The following is a 20,495-nucleotide window of genomic DNA, read 5'->3' as shown; positions in this document are numbered from 1 at the left end:
CTGGAATCAAACCTGGGACTCTGATGCTGTGAGGCAGCAGTGCTAACCATTGAGCCATCGTGCTACCCTAAGTAGAGTTGGTAGATCTAATGAAGGACATACAGTTACTTCAGATTAGTGAAAGAAGGCCTCAAAATGTGGCTAGTTGGAGGGCACTAAATTTTGATCTGGGCATCCAAAAAAGTAGTGGCATAACTGAGAGTTGGCACCATGGTATTTTCCATCCACGAGAACCTTTCCAGAATCCAGGACATTTTGGAATATAATTATTAATGTATCCACTATCCCTGCTGTCACTTCCTTTAAGACTATACGGTATAGGTCATCAGATCCTGGGGACTTGTCTGCCTTTAATCCCAATACTTTGCTCAGAATTTTCTCCCTATTGATGGTGATTGCTACAAATTCTACCTTTTCTATAATCTCTGCATTACCTGTTACCATTGGGATGGTTTCAGTGTCTTCCACTGTGAAAACTGAGGTAAAAAATTGATTTAGAGTCTCCGCCATTTCTGTGCTCCCCACTATTAACTCCTCGACCTCGAAAGGGCCAACATTCATTTTAGCTACTCTCCTTTTTATATACTGATAAAATTATTTGCTGTCTGTTTTTACATTTTGAGCTAGTTTTCTTTCAGAATTAACCTTCATTCTTTTTATTACTTTTGAGTCACCCTTTGCTGGTCTTTAAAAGTTTCCCAATCCTCCAGCCTGCCACTGCCCTTTGCAATATGGCATGCCTTAGTTTTTGCCCTTATGTTATCTTTAACTTCCGTGGTTAGCTCTGGATGCATTTATCCCTTTTATATTCTTTTCTTCCTTTCTAAATATATTTTAGTTGGAGGAATTAAGTATCTCCTTTAATGTTCATCAATAGTCCTACATTTTAGTCTTTCCGCCTGGTCCACTAGGGCCAAATCTGTTGATTTCCCTTTGTAATTAGCTTTGTTTAATTCTAGAATACTAGTATGGGACTCAGGTTTCACTAACGCTCACCACAATCAACATTATTCAGGCCCTCAGGAAGCATAAAGCCAATAAGGCACCTAGTGTTTTATAGAAAAATACAAGTTACCCAGTCCAGAACATACTGGGAGCAAATCAGATTAATTATAATCTGGCTGAACTAGTTAGTGGGCTAAATGCCTGTGGAAGGCACAAACCTGTGTGTGGCCATTGACGATCACTTCCTCAGCAAAGCGTACTTTGACTGGGTTGCTTTTCAATCTGGCTCGCTTTTCTTCAGTAATAAATGATGACTTGGGCCCCTGTATACAAACAGAAACCATGACACTTAAACAACAGCTTTGGCGTTTTGTGTTGACAATGTGTGGCAATTGGGAAAGCCCTGCACTGATGTTCTGAGTTCCAAAAGTTTGATTGTAACCTAAAATACGAACATACAAACAAGGATTAAGAGAGTAGGCCTATGAGCCTCCTTCGCTCTTCAATAAAATCACAGCTGTTCTGATTTTATTGCAGGATCCAGGCCCTTCAGCCCAACAAATCCACACCAACCCTCCAAAGAGTAACTCACCCAGACCCATTCCCCAACAGTAACCCCTGACTAATGCACCTAACCTACACACCCCTGAATACGATGGGCAATTTAGCACTAACAATTCAGCTAACCTACACATCTTTGGACTTTGGGAGAAAACCGGAGCACCAGGAGGAAACCCACGCAGACATTGGGAGATTGTGCAAACTCCACATGGTCACCTGAGGCTGGATTCAAACCCAGGCTCCTGGCCCTGTGAGACAGCACAGCTAACCACTGAGCCATCATGCCTCCTCCTGATTTTAACCTCAACGCTACATTCCTGCATCTCCCTGATAATCTTTCAACTCATCAGTCATCAAGAATCTGTCTATCTCTGCCTTAAAAAATATTTAAATATTCTGCATCCACTGCCTCATGAGGAAGGGAATTCTAAAGGCCCACAACCTTTTGAGAGAAAAAGGGTTTCCTCATCTTTGTTTTAAATGGGTGCCCACCTCCATTTTAAAATAATGATCTCCAGTTCTCAGATTCTCCCACAGAGGAAACCTGAATTCTTTCAGCATTCACCCGTTCAAGACCCCTTGAGATCTTAGATGTTTTAGTTAATTCACTTATAACTCTTCAAAACTCCACGGGATACAAGCCCATCCTGTCTAGCCTCTCCATCTAAGGCAATCCACTTATTCCAGGTATTCCTTCTCTGAACTGCTTCCGATGCGTTAACATCCTTCCGTAAGTACAGTAACCAATACTTTATACAGTACTCCAGATGTGGTCTCCCCAGTGCCCTGTAAAATTAATGTATAATCTCCCTACTCTTGCAGTTAATTCCCCTTGGAATAAACCATTCAAATTGTGCCACATGACCTTTTGTATCCATCTGAAAGAGGACATGGCATCTCGGTTTAATAATTCAACTCTAAAAGTGTAGTGCTTGCCTCAGTCTTGCACTGAAGCTCATCCAATATCCCCGTAATAACATGGACTTCTAGCTAGATAGAGAGAGTTGGAGGTCTAGTTGACGGGTGTTGCTCCACTTTAGGATATGCTGAGATTAATGATCAAATCTTCGTTTGTATCCTGCATAAAGCCTGGAAACTTCTTTGATTATGTAGCTTGATAACACATCACACAAGACAAATGGCCACTGAAGCATGAATCGAACCCTTCTGACGTGAGCTGGTTGAATTTGTGTCAAACTTGGACCCGTGCACAGTCTCATCAAGCCCCATCAAATGTTAATTGAACATAAAGCACCATCCTGCTCTGAGTCAGGTGGCTTTCTGCAAGCTTACTTCAAGACATCTAGTTCTCTTAATGCTAATGAAACAGGGTCAATTGAAGTTTTCAAGACTAAGCTTGACAGATTTTTGTTGAAATACTCAGCGACAGTGAGTAGACAGAGATGAGGTACAGCTGACTGAAGGAACAGGCCAAATAGCCTGCTCCTGTTCCCGTGTCCAAGATCAAGTGCTCGCTGTAGATGTCAGCATCCATCCCAGCTATAGATCCGTTATATCTGAGCTGAGAGGAATATCATGTCATTCAAACTGCCATTGCAAATGCCAGACTAAAGTATTTGGGAATGAATCTGAATCACGTCAAGTGAATCGCTTCTGGACTGCAACGAGTTGTGAATAAACCCATAGAATCCCGACAGTGTAGAAACAGGCCATTTGGCCCAACAGGTCCACACAGACCCTCCGAAGAGTATCCCACCCAGACCCATTCCCCTACCATATAACTCTACATTTCCCCTGACTAATGCACTTAACCCACACATCCCTGAACACTATGGGCAATTTAGTAATTTAATATGAAAACTTCACACAGTCGCCCGAGGCTGGAATCGAACCGATGACCATGAGTAGCATTGGAAAGCTCTGCTTTTTAAAGTCGAAAGGTTGTACTTACTGAGGTATTTCGCAGTACAGTCACTGTAACAGTGTTACCACATTCCCTGCAATAAACAATTTGACAAATATTAAAGCAATATGGGTGCAGTGCAGAAAAAAAAGGATGCTTGACTAAAACCTGCAAAATTAAGCTCCTGGCACGGAATATTATTTTCTGGGAATACAGGAGATCACAGGCTTGAACTTAACAGCAACACATAAGACTCATAAGAGTTGAACAGCGTGGAACCAGACCCTTTTGTCCAACTTGTCCTCACTGACCAGACATCCCAATCTGATCTAGTCCGTCTATCTCACTCAGATTGTAGTTCAATGTTAAAAATAAATTTGCCACTATCTTACAAGACCCATGGGACTGCTCTCTCATTTGAGAAAGAGACGTGACTGGTGAATTAGAATTAGGTTCATTGTCACCTGTACTCAAGTTACAAAAGTACTGGAGTGCAGTGAAAAGTATACAATGTCACCAATACACAGTGCCATCATAGGTACAAAATACCTAGGTATAAATCTCAGGTATAAAATTAGAGAAAATAAAGAAAGAAGTTACAGAACATGACAGATATACACAGTATAAGTTATGAAAATAAGAAATAAAGAAATAAAAAGATTCACATTGCAATCTTTCTATTGTTGGGGGGTGGGGGTTCAGAACTAGAGGGCATAGGTTTAGGGTGAGAGGGGAAAGATATAAGAGGCAACGTTTCACGCAGAGGGTGGTGCATGTATGAATAAGCTGCCAGAGGAAGTGGTGGAGGCTGGTACAATTACAACATTTAAAAGGCATCTGGATGGGTATATGAATAGGAAGGGTTTAGAGAGATATTGGGCTAAGCGCTGGCAAATGGTACTAGATTAGGTTAGGATATCTGATCAGCATGGATGAGTTGGACAGAAGGGTCTGTTTCTGTGCTGTACATCTCCATGACTCCCTGACTCTATTAGGGCTTTCTGTAATGGTAGTGGTTTAACTTGAACCTCAGACAAGGGGAAAGGTTGAGAAGGAGAGTCCTTCATGGTAACCAATGTCTATACAAAGACATCAGCAACAGAAACATTTCTGGTAAACTATAGCACTAAAGCTCCAGTGTAAGTCCAGAGTTCAGATACAAAGGGCAAAGATGTCTTCCTATAAGCAGTCTCCCACAACCCAGATTAAAGCAGAGTGAAGTCTAATGAAGACGTCAGCCCTACACATTCTGGATTTGATCCTGAACACATTAGAGATTGAAATACATCCAAAGGAGTACAAGTCATAACTCAGACCATACTTAGTTTTACATATTTGGTTCTTACAAACCGTGCCTCCAATGTTTGGCATGTATTTAAATTGGGATTGCAGTGAGGTTTTCTACACAAGTGGGAACTCCATTCTATATATTCTGCTAAACAGTTCTTAAGATCCAGCCAGACAACGCTGTTTAAGCCCAAGACCCTTGACAACACCTTTAACAGGAAGCAAATCAAATTCAGTAAAGTTACTGAGAGATTCTTTTCTAATGATCCCCACCTTAGCACTCAATCCTAGAGCTGCAAGCATTGGACAGGAGAAATATATTCCAACAAAAGAGGCTCTGGGTTTGACAAATGCACACGCTACATACATCTTGCTTTGGTTTATCATTTATGAACAATCTTTAACTTAAAATGCTTTCTTTAACTGCATTTCTGATAGAATACACTGAATTGTATATAGTGGGACTATGGATACAATGGAGAATTCATCTTAGGTAAGCAAGCAAGAACTCAACTGTGTGGATAATAGAGTGTTCAACTGCGTGTATTTATGGAGAAATTGGCTGTACGTGTAATGGGGTACTGGTTGTTTGTGTAGGGTACACAACAGAGCATTCAATAGTACTTGAAATGGAGTTCTTGATTGTGTGTATATGGAGTATTTGACTATATGTATATTCAAGTATTTGACTGTATGTATAACCTGACAGTGCACATATCAAAGAAGGAGAAAGTGAGGACTGCAGAAGCTGGAGATCAGAGTCGAGAGTGTGGTGCTGGAAAAGCACAGCAGGTCAGGCAGCATCCGAGGAGCAGGGGAGTTGACGTTTCGGGAAAAAACCCTTCATCAGGAATAAAGGGTTTCTGATGAAGGGCTTTTGCCTGAAATGTCGATTCTCCTGCTCCTCAAATGCTGCTTGACCTGCTGTGCTTTTCCAGCATCACACTCTTGACGCATATCAAAGCATTCAATTGTGCATACAAGTTTGTCTTTGTATTTGAATTTTCAAATGTGTTTAAAATGGGGTATTCAATTGTGTTTGCATGTAATAGAGAACTAGGCAAGGTGTGTAACGGAATATTCAACCTTGTGTGTGAAAAAATACTCAACTGTCTGTGTAATGGAATTTTCGATTGAAATGTCGACTGTGCGTGCAGCAGAATATTTGTCTCTGTGAGTAATTGAGAACTCAACTGTTTGTGTAATTCAATATATGTAATGGTTTATATTATAGAACACTATTGTGCAAGATGTCTGGGTGAGCTGCTGTAGAACTAAGGAGACATATGACACTCAATTAAATCTTGTTGGTGATCTCCCTTTAGAACTGCAAACAATTTTCTACACTTTAGCTTTGTTTTATTTTCTGAGTTTGCCACCAACAACTTGCATTTATATAGCACTTTGAATGTCATAAAACTTCATAATTCAAACTTCATAGCAAGTTCACCTATTAAAGAACTTAAAGGTTCTCAAATAAGGTCATAGAGATGTACAGCACAAAAACAGACCCTTCAGTCCAACGTATCCATGCCGAACAGATATCCTAAATTAATCTAGTCCCATTTGCCAGCATTTGGCCCACATCCCTCTCAACCCTTCCTATTCAGATGTCTTTTAAATGTTGCAATTGTACCAGCCTCCATCACTTCCTCTGGCAGCTCATTCCATACATGCAGCACCCTCTGCGTGTAAAGGTTGCCCCTTAGGATCCTTTTATATCTTTCCCCTCTCACCCTAAACCTATGCCCTCTGGTTCTGGACTCCCCCACCCCAGGGAAAAGCCATTGGCTATTTACCCTAACCATGCCTCTCATGATTTTATAAACATCTATAAGGTCACTCCTCAGCCTCCGATGCTCCAGAGAAAACAGCCCCAGCCTGTTCAGCCTCTCCCCATTGCTCAAATCCTCCAACCCTGGCAACATCCTTGTGAATCTTTTCTGAAACCTTTCAAGTTTCACAACATCTTTCCGACAGGAAGGAGACGAGAATTGCACATAATATTCCAAAAGTGGCTTAACCAAATGTCCTGTACAGCCACAACATGGCATCCCAACTCCTATGTTCAATGCATTGACCAATAAAGGAAACCATGACATCTTCTTCACTATCCTGTCTACCTGCGACTCTGGTCATTAATGATTAGCTGGTGGTAACTATTAAAACTTTACATTCAGTGAATGCGCTAAAAGGGTCCTCACCTAATAATGTTATCGATATGTTCCTGGGAAATTGTATCCAGAGGCATGTTGTTAATTTGTAAAATCTGGTCTCCTGGGAATAGCTTTCCCTCTCCAGGACCACCTAAGAAGCAAAATGAAGTCAGCATATTTTTGAATGGAGCATTAGTTGTCCCTCACAGAAAGAGGAGAAAAAGCTGAAAGTACATGGGAAGCTCATTAGCAAATGCAAAGGATTAAAAAAAACACACAGATAATTAATCATACTTTTTTTTACAACTGCACGTCTTGCTGCCTGAAGCTTCTCTCATCTCAATGAAAAGGGAATGATGCATTTCTCAGATTGTGGAGAGAGAGAGAGAGAGAAGTGGATTGTACCTGTTTGTGACTTTCTTATACAGAACCAGGGAACACAGATAATGTCAATGGGACTAAGGGTTCTTGTGTGTGTTGAATAATTGCAGCATAGAACCAGAGGACCAGCATGCTAGAAATTATAAGGAAATTGATATTGGACCAAGGACAGGAGCTCACCAAAATAACCAAAGCAAATCTGCCTGTGTGGAGCTTCTACGTTCCCCCTCCATGTCTATGTGGGTTTCCTTCGGGTGCTCCGGTTTCCTGCCAGTCCAAAGATATGCAGGTTAGGTGGATTGGCTGTGCTAAATTGCCCTATAATGCGTAGGCTAGATGGGTTAACTGTGGTAAATGTGGAGTTAAGGAGATTGGGTGAGATGCTGTTCAGAGGGTTAGTGCAGACTCAATGGGCCGAATAGCCTACACTGTAGGGATTCAATGGTGATTCTATGAAAATAATGAACAAGTTAAAGGCATGAAAGTGTGACAAATCGCCCAGAGCAGAAGATTCCATGCCAGAGTTCTAAGGGAGAATTGGTGCAGACAATGAATATGCCCTGACTGTAACCTGTCAAAGCTGAGGAACTGGTCCCATAGACTGAAAAATTATTCATGTCACTCCAACAGTTGAGAAAGGGAGAAGAACTGCATCAGAGGTCAGATCAGTTTTCCTTCGTGTGAATCCAAGGAAAGTGATGGGACCACATGGAGTACCAGGCCGTGCACTCAGAGCATGCGCAGATCAACTGGCAGAGGTCTTCTCGGACATCTTCAACCTCTCCCTGCAGCAGGCCACTGTCCCTACCCTTTTCAAGAGGGTCAACATCATCCCTGTGTCTCAGAAGGCTCATGCTGCGTGTCTCAATGACTCCCACCCAGTGGCCCGAACATCAATAGTCATGAAGTGCTTTGAAAAGCTGGTCATGGCATTACTCAACTCCAGCCTCCCCCCTACTCTTGACCCACTCCAATTTGCCTATCAGACCAACAGATCCATGTCAGATGCCACATCACTTGCCCTTCACTCCTCCCTAGATCATCTTGACACCAAGAACAGCTACGTAAGAATCCTACTCATTGACTACAGTTCAGCCTTCAACACTATTATCCCCTCAAGACTGATTACTAAATTTAGTGATCTCAGACTAAGCCCCACTCTCTGCAACTGGATCCTCAGTTTCCTGACCCACAGGCCACAATTAGTGAAGACTGGGGACAATATTTCATCCTCACTAACACTCAACACTGGAGCCCCCCCCAAGGGCGCTTACTCATCCCCCTACTATACTCACTGTATACCCATGACTGCGTCGCCAAATACCAGACTAATGCCATTTACAAGTTCGCTGATGACACCACCATAGTCAGTCGAATTTCAGATGGTGACGAAACAGACTACAGACGGGAAGTGGAAGACCTGAAAAAATGGTGCACTGAGAACAACCTAGCTCTCAATGTCGGCAAAACCAAGGAACTCATTATTGACTTTCGGCGGGATATTACTCATGCCCCCCTGCACATTAACAGCACAGAGGTGGTACGACTGGAGAGTGTCAAGCTCTTCAGAATGGTCATCCATAACAAGCTTTCTTGGTCTCTTCATGTGGATGCACTGATTACAAAGGCCCAACAATGTCTCTTCTTCCTCAGGCAGCTGAGGAAATTTGGCATGACGGTGAATACCCTTGTTAAATTTTATAGGTGCGCCATTGACAGCATTCTGTCTGGATGTATCACTGCTGTACCAAACAAGATTTGGGGATGGTTATAGAGAGTGGTGAACTTGGCCCGGACAATCACAAAGGCCAACCTCCCATCTATAGAATCCATCTACCAGGCCCGCTGTCAAGAAAAGGCCACCAGCATTCTTAAAGATCCATCCCACCCTGTCAATGTTTTTCTACAACCTCTACACTCGGGGAGAAGGTACAGAAGCCTGAACACATGGACCAGCCGGTTTCATAACAGTTTCTACCCTACTGTTGTTAGAATACTGAATGAACTCACAAACTCTTAACATTCGCCTGTACCTGTGTTTTTGTTTTTGCCGCTGTTTACCTATTATTTACTTATCTGTGCTACTGAACTATGTGATCTGCCTGTATTGCTCGCAAGACAAAGCTTTCCACTGTGCCTTGGTACACGTGACAATAAATTAAATTAAATTAAATTCAGAAGCCTGGTGAATTATAGCCCAATTAACCTCACATCTTGCATTGGCAAATATCTAGGCCTATCATTAAGGACAGAGTGGCTGAAGATGTAGCTAATTTTCAGCCGATCAGAGACAGTAGTAAAGGCCCTACAAATCTCTATGAACTTTTTAAAATACGTGAGGAGAGAACCTCTGGGTCCTAATGTCCACTGGTCATATCTTACCCTTTGGAAAAAATCCAGCAATGCGATGATAAGCCACTTTTATGAACTTATTGTGGGGTGGGTTCTTGAGGAAGGGGTCTCAGGAGGAGTTGGAGGCTTGAATTGGGGTGCGGATTTGAGGCCATTCCCTTGCCCCCATCCCTGCCCCGATTGTCCCTAGTTGGATAAAATGCAGGCTCTATTCCTAAACCTAGTTTGCAAGTTGTCATGGTTTCTCAGTTCGGAAATTAGGCACCTTTGTTGTCCACCAGGGGGCAGATAATTTGGAAGGTGACGGGTTAAGGCCCTAATTGACCATTTTGGTGGAAGTCAAGAAGGCCGTCTATGCATCATTTTAATTAATTACCGAGGTGGCAGGAAGACAGGGAGGGGCCAAGCCCATTATATCACCTTCGGGGAAGAGAAAATTCCACTGTAAGTACTGTCACCATGGCAAAGCTGACAAAGTGTTGTCAGAGGATTGTGTGGGAGGAAGAGTGAGATGAGTCAGGGTTAATGCTGGAGGTGTTGAGATGGACTGTATCAGTTAAAAGCCCTGCCCCTATCAGACCCTCAGACCCTCTTGAAAACACTTCAGGCCTTCCCTCAGTTAGATTAGATTACTTACAGTGTGGAAACAGGCCCAACAAGTCCACACCGACCTGCTGAAGCGCAACCCACCCAGACCCATTCCCCTACATTTACCCCTTCACCTAACACTATGGGCAATTTAGCATGGCCAATTCACCTAACCTGCACATTTTTGGACTGTGGGAGGAAACCGGAGCACCTGGAGGAAACCGGAGCACCTGGAGGAAACCCACGCAGACACATGGAGAATATACAAACTCCACACAGAGGCGGGAATTGAACCTGTGTCTCTGGCGCTGTGAGGCAGCAGTGCTATCTGCTGTGCCACCGTGCCGCCCACATTGGAACCTCCCATTCCCAGTTATTTACCTGCAGTGACAGACCTCACACATACTGGTGAATCTTCTGAGACCATAAAGCCGTAGTCCAGGAGTGGATCTTTGATAATCTTCACTGTCACCTTCAAAGGGCTGCTGAGCTGGTTTGTGTTAGCAGCTGCTCCATCGGCTGGACCTCGATTTCTTCAATCACAAACAAAGCAAGGGTCGTATTTGTCAATCATTGTCAGTATCTTATTATTTTCCATATTATTTTCCATATTATTTAATCCACCTCGCACCCATCCTCACCACACCCCTTCAATCCCCCATCCCCCACCCCCAGCCTGGACTCTGTCAGTTTCCTGCAAAATTCTCACTCGTAACCTCTCCCCATCGCATTGGCTTTCTGAGAGATAGGTCATTGTAAAAGGGATTTCCTCTGCTTCTCTGTATCCACCTCAAAACTGACACACACCATCCTCTAGGACAAGAGGGACCTGCCAAATCCAGGGTGAAAAATTCCAGCAAGCTGTTTCGAGAATGTCAAAGGATCAGAAGATTCTTGGTGAGTTAATAGAATCAAAGACAGAGGCTAAGAGTCACAGAACGGCTGCCCTGTCCAAACTGCAGCAAATTGGTTAGGATGAGATCAAAATGCAGTTAGTGAATAAAACCAGGAAATTTTCAGCAAGTTTGGCAGCATCTGTGGAGAAATTTTTAGGTTAGTGAGGTGAATGATCAGTCCATGGTCTAGAATGGCGGAACAGGCTCAAGGGCTGAATGGTCTGCTCAGGCTCCAATATGCCTTCATCAGAAGTGAATAAAGTCAGGGTGCGATTTCCCCTCCCTGGAGATTGTGAGGAAAAGGCAAATATTTGGTTGAGTTCACCCGGAGGTGTACTCAGTCCCTTTCTCACCACCTCCACTCCGGGCAGGAAAATCCATGGTGGACATCCTCAGCCCGCCAACAAGTGAAGCTTTTGAATCATCGGCTAATGGGCACTTCAGGGCTTAAGCCACTCATTGGCCTGAATACCCTCTCTCCCAGCTGGTGGGAACAGGGCGTGTTTTCTTCACAGGGAACCTCCACTTGCCTCAATCTGGGGCTAATTGGGACAGGGAGAGGTTGCTCACCCCATCCCCAAAATACCCACTTACTTACCCACTGGTGAAGCTGGTCATGGTGTACCACTTGTGCTTCCAACCATACTCCCTGAGCCTACAAATCTCTGATTGGCCAGTTACCTCTGGGCGGGTGGTGGACAAGGCAAGGATTCAGTGAGCAGGCTCCTGATTGGATAAAGGAGAAGCCCTTAAGTACCAAATTGATGCTCAATACAATGAGCCTTCATGCTGGGGTGATAGAGGGGGCTAGTAGGTTAATGCCCCATGAAGTCACCTATGCCTGCACTTAGCACTCACCACATTAAATCCTAGCCTTAGGGATGTACCAGGTTTTAAGCAAATGCAAGGGTAGAGAGTGGAAAGAAAAACCATGGGATCGTCTGTGATGAGATTGAAGACTGGACAATAACAAAAGGGGTAATGGTGTTAGGCAAATGAAGTCAGAATGGAACAAATCAAGGAGCAAAACATGAATGTGGAGGAGGGATACACAATGACAACAGAGTCACTGCCACAAGATTGGCTGTTTTCCCTGGAGGCTGAGGGGTGACCTTACAGAGGTTTATAAAACCGTGAGGGTAAATAGATAAAGACTTTTCCATGGGGTGGGGGAGTCCAAAACTAGAGGGCAAAGGTCTAAGATGATAGGGGAAAGATTTAAAAGGGTCCTAAGGGGCACCTTTTTCACACAAAGGGTGGTGTGTGTATGGAATGAGTTGCCAGAGGAAGCGGTGGACTTTGGCACAATTACAACATTGAAAAAGCATCTGGATGGGTATATGAACAGGAAGGGTTTAGTGGGCCAAAGGCTGGCAAATGGGACTAAATTAGGTTATCTGGTCCTCATGGATGAGTTGGACTGAATAGTCTGTTTTCGTGTTGCCCTGACTCTATAAATGATTCAGAGATCTGAATTATTGGGTTAGACATCAAATGGCCATGGGATTTTGATCCAGTGCTGGGAAACTTTGAAAATTACAGTCCCAGATATTACCTTGGAATGCCATCTTCTGGGACAGTTGTGAATTTGAAAGGCTTAGTTTTAATTTTAAAAGTTTGAGTGAATTCTCCCACCCTGATGTCATGAGAGTAATGACAAGTGTGGTGACAAAATAAAGGTGAGAAAGAAAAAAGTCTAGATTTGCATCATTGCAAAAGAAGGTCTTGATTTGCCATGAAGCTTAGAAAGGTGAGTTCGAAGAGGTGACGACCTTATTTCAGTGCATTTGCAGTTCATTAAAAGCCCAATTCGGCCTACTTACATCGCTTTTCCAAAACACCTCTCCTCTACCACGAAATGTAGACAGTGAAAATTCCCAACAGAAAGGTCAGAGCCATACTAATTAACTGTTTCAATATAGTAGTATTCCATAAACACACCTTTTGGCAAAAAGGCAAATTCAGAAAACAGATTTTGACTCACATGTAATCCGGCAACCTATGAAGAGAACCGCTAGCTTTTGGCTATAATCAAGAGAGGGGAAAAATAGGTTCCACTTTTTCTACCTCACAATAGCAACTGATGCTGAATCTCAAAACTAAAAAACTAAAAACTAGAAATCCTGACATGTGAGAGCTGGCCACACCTATCAGGCTGCATCTATTATTCTAACTTTAAAAAAAAACAAGGCCTCCCAAGTTGTTTACTTTCTAGGCTCTCACTAGCCATTTCAGCACCTCTGCCTTAAAACTTTGCTTAATCGTAACCAGGACAAAACAAACTTCCTATAGCCACAGCATTGTCACAAGAGGTCATCAGGTGTCCCCAGTGAGTGAGCTAGAAATGCAGAAAGGGTTAGCAGTTTGGGAGGATGAGGTGATGCTGTGAGCCCTTGGGTGGGACACGATGCATTCAAGTAGTTCATGAGTCTTGGGAAAGGCATGTGCCCGTATCCTGAGTAAGAGGTAACAGAGAGAAGATGGTGGCACTTGATCTTGCAGAGTGCAGAAAATCTTTTCACTCTGTGCACAGCACTGACCCACACTGCTCTTTATGCCAGGGTTGGTTGGCTTTGTTATGGTGTTCCCCTTTGGGGGATGGGGGAGGTGAGCAAGGATAAGGATTCCCATCCTCTCCACCAGACAGCCCAGCAGTACCTTCAGATCTCTGTCCTGGAAGGAGTTTGTCTTTCCCCTTGAGACCGTTTTCAGATCGAGCCCCTGCAGTGTGAGAGATCAATGCTGATTGGGAGAGTCTGAAGTAGTGGCAGCTGGGCTTTTGGGGCAGGGGTGGGTGGTACAAGGAAACCAGGAGAAGATCTTACCTGGGGCACAGGATACACGATTTCATGAGAAATGCAGCCAACATCTCAGGAGTATAATTAGTGAAGAGAAAAGTAGAAGACAGTGTGAGAAAATTGATTGTGGGCCACTGTGAAGCTCACTGGCCGTCACACTTTCAGGAGAAATCGGAGAATTCAGCTCAACATCACTGTATTAGAAAGTACAGGATGTTCAAAGGATGTTCATGACAAAAAGTTTGGAAAAAAGCAATAGATCATTTCAAATCAGTGAGATTTTTCAAACAAGCACAAAGGAAGTCTCCTTGCTGGGTGTGAATCTGATTAGAATGTTTTTGTTTTGTTGGTGGGCAACAAGATTCCGTGCGCTGAAGTGTTCCATGCAGACCCCAACTGGAAGGCCTACCAGAGGTTACCATAGCAACACCCCTCTGCAGGTCAGGGTAAGCAGCAGAGATGGCCTGCTCTACCACTTATTAAAAATGTGGATTATAAACAGGGGACGTAGCCAGGCCACCACAGGGGGTGGAAGGAGCAAGCCTTCTACACTGTGCCCTATCTCCAGCCCTCTTCCTGTAACCACACATTACACCCAGCACAAACACACACAAACACCGCCAGCCCAGAACACATGGGAGCAGACTGGAACATCTCACTGTCAGCTCTGGAATCGGGTATTAAAGATTCTTCAGCTCTGAGTGAGAGCCAGTCAGACTATCATGATGCCCATATTAAGAAGCTAGAACTGTATCTAACCTTTCAAATGTTTCGTACATTGTGAACACCCCCAATCAGTTCTTTGAAAATACCTGAGCTATGTTTGTGGAACAGCCCCCTTCTCTTAACCATCCTGCAATGGGATTTAAGAGTACATTTTACTATTTAGTATTTCTATTTCAAAAGGAATGTACATCAGGCAAAGGTCAGGAGGCCTGACTTAGAGCCTACAGGACTACTGTTCAATGTCTAAGTTACAGCATTCTCTTAACTGTACAGAGATGTGAGCTGGTGATCTGTGGGTGAAAATTACTTCTTAAATTGCACAACAATTTTTCATGAAACAGTCTGGATTGGAACAAAGATGCAGCTGAAAGGAGTAGGGTATTTATGTTACATTAAATTTAATCTGACTTCAGGCTATCAGAAATCCGGTACTTCCAGACAAGGTGATTGACATGATCTCGTGCAGATAAATAATTCATAAAGGCTTTTAACGATGTAGCAATTGTGGCTCTTTGTTATATTATAGACAAGGGAAAATCAAAACTCTCAACAACTGAAAGTGCTTTGTGCTTTTGAAAAGGGTCATTCTGTTTTGTCTGTGAGATTTTATTTACAAAAACGATAATGCTTTTGGTGACAAAATGTAGTTTTATAAATTCAATGCTGAATCGCTTTACAGTACAGGGGCATGTAATGCCATAATTGAGAGAAATCAGCAAGGTAAAGGCTATGTTGTAAATGTAATATCCACGTTAATTTGCTGAGGCAGGTTCTGAGAATAGAAACCAGGATTTTATAAACCTCACGGAGGTGGACCAGGAGGTAGAAGAGCTGGTGAAATGATGAGTGGCCATGTGTGATTGGCTGTTTGATGTGATATGGCCAAAAGGACTTCGGGTTTTTGAAAAGATTCGTAGGGTTATGGATTTGGTCATAGATTCATTCGCTGAACTGGTGTGGTTTTCTGCAGACATTTTGTCACCTTGCTAGGTGACATCAGTGTGTCTTCGATAAAGTGCTGGCGGTCTGTCCTGCCTGGTATTTATGTGTCTCTGCTTTTTGGTACTTCCAGTTCTGTATCTGAATGGTTTGTATATCCTGTTCAATATGTTTATTGATTGAGTTTCAATTGGAGTGACAGGGTTTAAGGAATTCTCTTGTGTGTCTCTATTTTGCCTGTGCTGGGATGGTTACATTGTCCCAGTTGAATTTGTGTCCTTCATTGTCTGTGTGGGTGGAAATCAGAGAGTACGGGTTGTGTCTGGCAGTGGGGAGCTGATGCTCATGCATTCATATAGTCAACTTTTATTCCTGTTTGTCCTATGTACTGTTTTTCACAGGCCTTGCAGGGTATCTTGTAGATTATGTCCATCCTGTTGGATGGGGGTGTCGGGTCTTTAACTTTTGTGAGGAGTTGGTGAAAAGTGTTTACCGGTTTGTGGGCCACTAAGATTCCTAGGGGTCTGAGTAGTCAAATAGTCATTTCAAAAAGGTTTTTTCCCAGTGGAGGGAACGGATGCAGAGACTGTCCACCAGGGGGGGGAAACGTGCTTTTTTTATTCATTTCTGGGACATGGATGTCACTGGCTGGCTTACATTTATTGCCTGTCCCTAGTTGCCCTTGAGAAGGTGGGCAGGAAGATACCTTCTTGAACCGTTGCAGTCCATGTGCTGTGGGTAGACCCACAATGCCCTCACGGAGGGAATTTCAGGATTCTGACCCAGCATAGTGAAGGAACGGCGATATATTTCCAGGTCAGGATGGTGAGTGGCTTGGAGGAGGACTTCCCATGTATCTGCTGCTCTTGTCCTTCTGAGTGGAAATGATCGTAGGGTTGGAAGGTGCTGTCTGAGGATCGTCGGTGAATTGCTGCAGTGCATAATGGAAATAGTACACACTGCTGTCAGTGATGGAGGGAGTGGATGTTTGGTTGCAAAAACATAATTGAAGCCCCAATTAGGGGTCATTTTGCTGGTGGTGAGGCAATCGCCCCCGATGCAGGGGGAAAGCCAGTGAAATGGTGGCAGCATCTCAACAACAGCTCAACATTCAGGACTGATAGCTCAGGGAAGGAGCTGCAAGCAGTTCCAGCAGCTGCAATGATCGTCTTGCAAGGGTTGCACCTCCAACTCTCAGCTCCTGATTTTATCTATTTTTTCAAACTTCCCTGGCTGAGCTCCCAAGGTCTTGTACCTCAGCAGCACCCACCTCTCTCTCTCTCTCTCTCATTGAGATTATTAAGCTCTTTGACTGGGCCAGCACCATCAGCTTCCCTCATTGATAGTGGGCCTGCGGGCAACTCGTAACGAAAAGCCAAATGAGTATCTAACTAATGGAATCAAGGTCCATCTTACAACTCCTTTCATCGTGCATCAAACATCAGGTGGTATAGATACGCCTACAAGAACAAGTCCCACATGATGATTCACGGCTTTCTATTGAGCTCACTGCCCCCGTCACATCAGGTTGCATCTTCTAGCATTCTTTAAATGTCATTCCCCTCAGTCAATCTGCACAATCCATCAGCAAGGTCCACTCCATGCTGCTTGTCTCCCTTCCCTATTGCTCCAAAAGTCTCAACAGTTCTACTCCCTCACTTCAAACAGAAAAATTGATTCCTACCAACGCCTCGACACCGCAGTATCAACCTTGCCTTTCTCTTCCAGCCCCTTTACGGTGCCAAGGTGTGAAGACTATCATTGCATTTTTAATGGGTTTTGGTTTGGGTTTCTTTTTCCACTAGAAGTTGCAACTTGATACAGCAGGGAGTGGTGACCAGAAGGCCGTAAGATACAGGAGCAGATTTAGGCCATTCAGCCCACTGAGTCTGCACTGCCACTCAATCATGGCTGATATATTTCTCAACCCCATTCTTCTGCCTTCTCCCCAGAATCCTTGATCTCCTTCCCAATCATGAAACTATCTATCTCTTTCTTAAAGACACACAATGATTTAGCTTCCACAGTCTTCTGTAGCAGTGAGTTCCCCAGATTCACCACTCTCTGGCTGAAGAAATTCCTCTTCATCTCAGTTCTAAAGGGTCATCCTTTCACTCTGAAACTGTGCCCTTAGGTATTCGTCTCTCCTCCTGGTGGAAACATCTTCTCCACATCCACTTTATCCAGGCCTCTCAGTACTCTGTAAATTTCAATCAGATCCCCCTCCCTCATTCTTCTAAATTCCATCAAGTATAGGCCCAGAGCCCTCAACCACTCACCACACAACAAGCCTTTATCCCTGGGATCATTCTTGTAAACAACCTCTGGCTCCCCCTCCAACGCCAGCATATTCTTCCTTAGATATGAGGCTCAAAACCGCTCCTAATATTCCAAACACAGTCTGACCAGAGCCTCATAGAGTATCATCTCTGCTCTTACAGTCTCAAGCCTGCTCTGCCATTCAATAGGATCACGGCTTATCAGACATTCTTCATGTTCCACTTTCCAGCTCTTTTCCTGTAACCCTTGATTCCCCAACTGATCAAGAATCTAGCTGTCTTAGCCTTAAGTACACAGAAGGACTCTGCTCCAAATAGCTCACTGTGCAAGAAGTTCCAAAGACTCACAAACTCCTGAAAGAAGAAATTACTCCTCATCTCAGTCTTAAATTGGTGCCTTTAATTCTGAGACTATCCCCTTTGCCCCTAGATTTTCCCATGAGGGGAAACATCCTCTCTGCATTTAAATGTTTTAAATCCCTGGGAGTAGAGTACCAACCTGTTTAACTATGGTTTGTAAGATAATCCACCCATTTCAGGGATCCTAGTGAACCCAGGAGAGCTTGATAGAAAGTTGAGAAGATTGTGGATTTGTTCTTGTAACTGTATCCATCTAGTAGACGTTTGGGGCACAGCAAAAGATCACATGGGCTTGTCTCTGGATTGACGTTAAATATAATCACCACTATCCCTACTCAGGACTTTTTGTCACACCTCAGGTTAAAGGAGACATCTCAGAACACAACTGAGGAAGTCAATCTGGGTGTTCCCCAACAGGAAACCCTGGATGAATCAGGACATTCAGAACCTGATAAAAACCAGGCGTGAGGCCTTCAGATCAGGAGACCCACTCAAATACAAGGAATCCAAGTATGACCTCCGCAGAGCTATTAAGACAGGACCAATACCAATCCAAACTAGAGACCCAGACAGACACCTGGAGACTATGGTAAGGACTGATTGACATCACAGGTTCTAAAACGAGTCAGTGCAAGATAGCTGACAATGATACATCCCTCCCAGATCATCTCAACACCTTCTATGCTCGCTTTGAGCAGAATTTCGGCAGAGAGGTAACACCTAATCTGACAAGTCCTGATGACAGTCACTGCATCAGAGGTCAGATCAATTTCCTTCACGTGAATCCAAGGAAAGTGATGGGACCAGACAGAGTACCAGGCCCTGCACTCAGAGCATGCACAGATCAACTTGCAGAGGTCTTCTCGGACATCTTTAACCTCTCCCTGCAGCAGGCCACTGTCCCTGCCTGTTTCAAGAGGGCCAACATCATCCCTGTGTCTAAGAAGGCTCATGCAGCATGTCGCAATGACCACCGCCCAGTGGCCCTAACCTTTGTGGTCATGAAGTGCTTTGAAAGGCTGGTCATGGCATTAATTAAATCCAGGCTCCCCACTACTCTTGACCCACTCCAATTTGCCTATCGGACCAACAGATCCATGTCAGATGCCATATCACTTTCCCTTCACTCCTCCCAAGAACATCTTGACACCAAGAACAGCTATGTAAGAATCCTATTCATTGACTACAGTTCAGCCTTCAACACTATTATCCCCTCGAGACTGATTACTAAATTTAGTGATCTCAGACTAAGCCCCACTCTCTGCAATTGGAGCCTCGGTTTTGTGACCCACAGGCCACAATCAGTAAAGATTGGGGACAATATTTCATCCTCACTAACACTCAACACTGGAGCCCCCCCAGGGGTGCGTACTCATCCCCCTACTATACTCACTGTATACCCATGACTGCGTCGCCAAATACCAGACTAATGCCATTTACAAGTTCGCTGATGATACCATCATAGTCGGTCAAATCTCAGATGGTGACGAAACAGACTACAGACGGGAAGTGGAAGACCTGGAAAAATGGTGCACTGAAAACAACCTAGCTCTCAATGTCGGCAAAACCAAGGAACTCATTACTGACTTTCAGCGGGATATTACTCATGCCCCCCTGCACATTAACAGCACAGAGGTGGAACGACTGGAGAGTGTCAAGCTTGTGGGAGTGGTCATCCACAACAAGCTTTCTCGGACTCTTCATGTGGACGCACAGGTTACAAAGGTCCAACAACGTCTCTTCTTCCTCAGGCAGCTGAGGAAATTTGGCATGACGGCGAATACCCTTGCCAACTTTTATAGGAGCGCCATCAAGAGCATTCTGTCTGGATGTATCACTATCTGGTATGGCAACAGTACCATTCAAGATCGGAGACGGTTACAGAGAGTGGTGAACTGGGCCCGGACAATCACAAAGGCCAACCTCTCAGCTATAGAATCCATCTACCAGGCCCGCTGTCAAGGAAAGGCGACAGCTTTCTCAAAGATCCATCCCACCCTGGCAATGTTTTTCTACAACCTCTACCATCAGGGAGAAGATACAGAAGCCTGAACAAATGCACCAGCCAGTTTTGGAACCGTTTCTGTCCTACTGTTGTTAGAATACTGAATGGACTCTCAAACTCTCAACATTTGCCTGTCCCTGTGTTTTTGTTTTTGCCGCTGTTTACCTATTATTTACTTACCTATGCTACCTAACTCTGTGATCTGCCTGGATTGCTCGCAAGACAAAGCTCTTCACTGTGCCTCGGTACACGTGACAATAAATTAAATTCAAATCAATTCAATAACTCTCTTTTAAAGAGCCACATTCATAGCATTTGCTTCAAATGAGTCCGGACTGTTCTGTTCACCAGAAGAATT

At 43.9% G+C, this 20,495-nt stretch overlaps 1 protein-coding gene and 1 long non-coding RNA gene across 4 annotated transcripts in view; one reads left to right on the top strand and one right to left on the bottom strand.

Annotated features, from left to right (window-relative positions):
• LOC148151824 (uncharacterized) overlaps positions 1 to 9,361 on the top strand; it is a 68,728-nt gene extending 59,367 nt beyond the window's left edge. For both annotated transcript variants that reach the window (XR_015759530.1, XR_015759528.1), the window contains exon 4: positions 7,825 to 9,361. This is a non-coding gene — a long non-coding RNA (uncharacterized LOC148151824). The remainder of the gene's footprint in view (positions 1 to 7,824) is intronic.
• Positions 1 to 20,495, bottom strand: part of frmpd1a (FERM and PDZ domain containing 1a) — a 100,071-nt gene that overhangs the window by 37,308 nt on the left and 42,268 nt on the right. For both annotated transcript variants that reach the window (XM_043706677.2, XM_087994766.1), the window contains exons 3-6: positions 10,516 to 10,667; positions 6,862 to 6,964; positions 3,419 to 3,464; positions 1,164 to 1,268 (exon numbers count right to left, since the gene is read on the bottom strand). In XM_043706677.2, the coding sequence (XP_043562612.2) occupies positions 1,164 to 1,268; positions 3,419 to 3,464; positions 6,862 to 6,964; positions 10,516 to 10,667 (406 nt within the window). The remainder of the gene's footprint in view (positions 1 to 1,163; positions 1,269 to 3,418; positions 3,465 to 6,861; positions 6,965 to 10,515; positions 10,668 to 20,495) is intronic.

Source organism: Chiloscyllium plagiosum, unplaced genomic scaffold (assembly GCF_037043375.1).
Source record: "Chiloscyllium plagiosum isolate Xiang-an unplaced genomic scaffold, Cpla_swu_hap1 HiC_scaffold_2, whole genome shotgun sequence".
Lineage (NCBI taxonomy): Eukaryota > Metazoa > Chordata > Chondrichthyes > Orectolobiformes > Hemiscylliidae > Chiloscyllium > Chiloscyllium plagiosum.
Note: the sequence above shows the minus strand (reverse complement) of the source record. Positions and strands in the feature narration are given on the sequence as shown.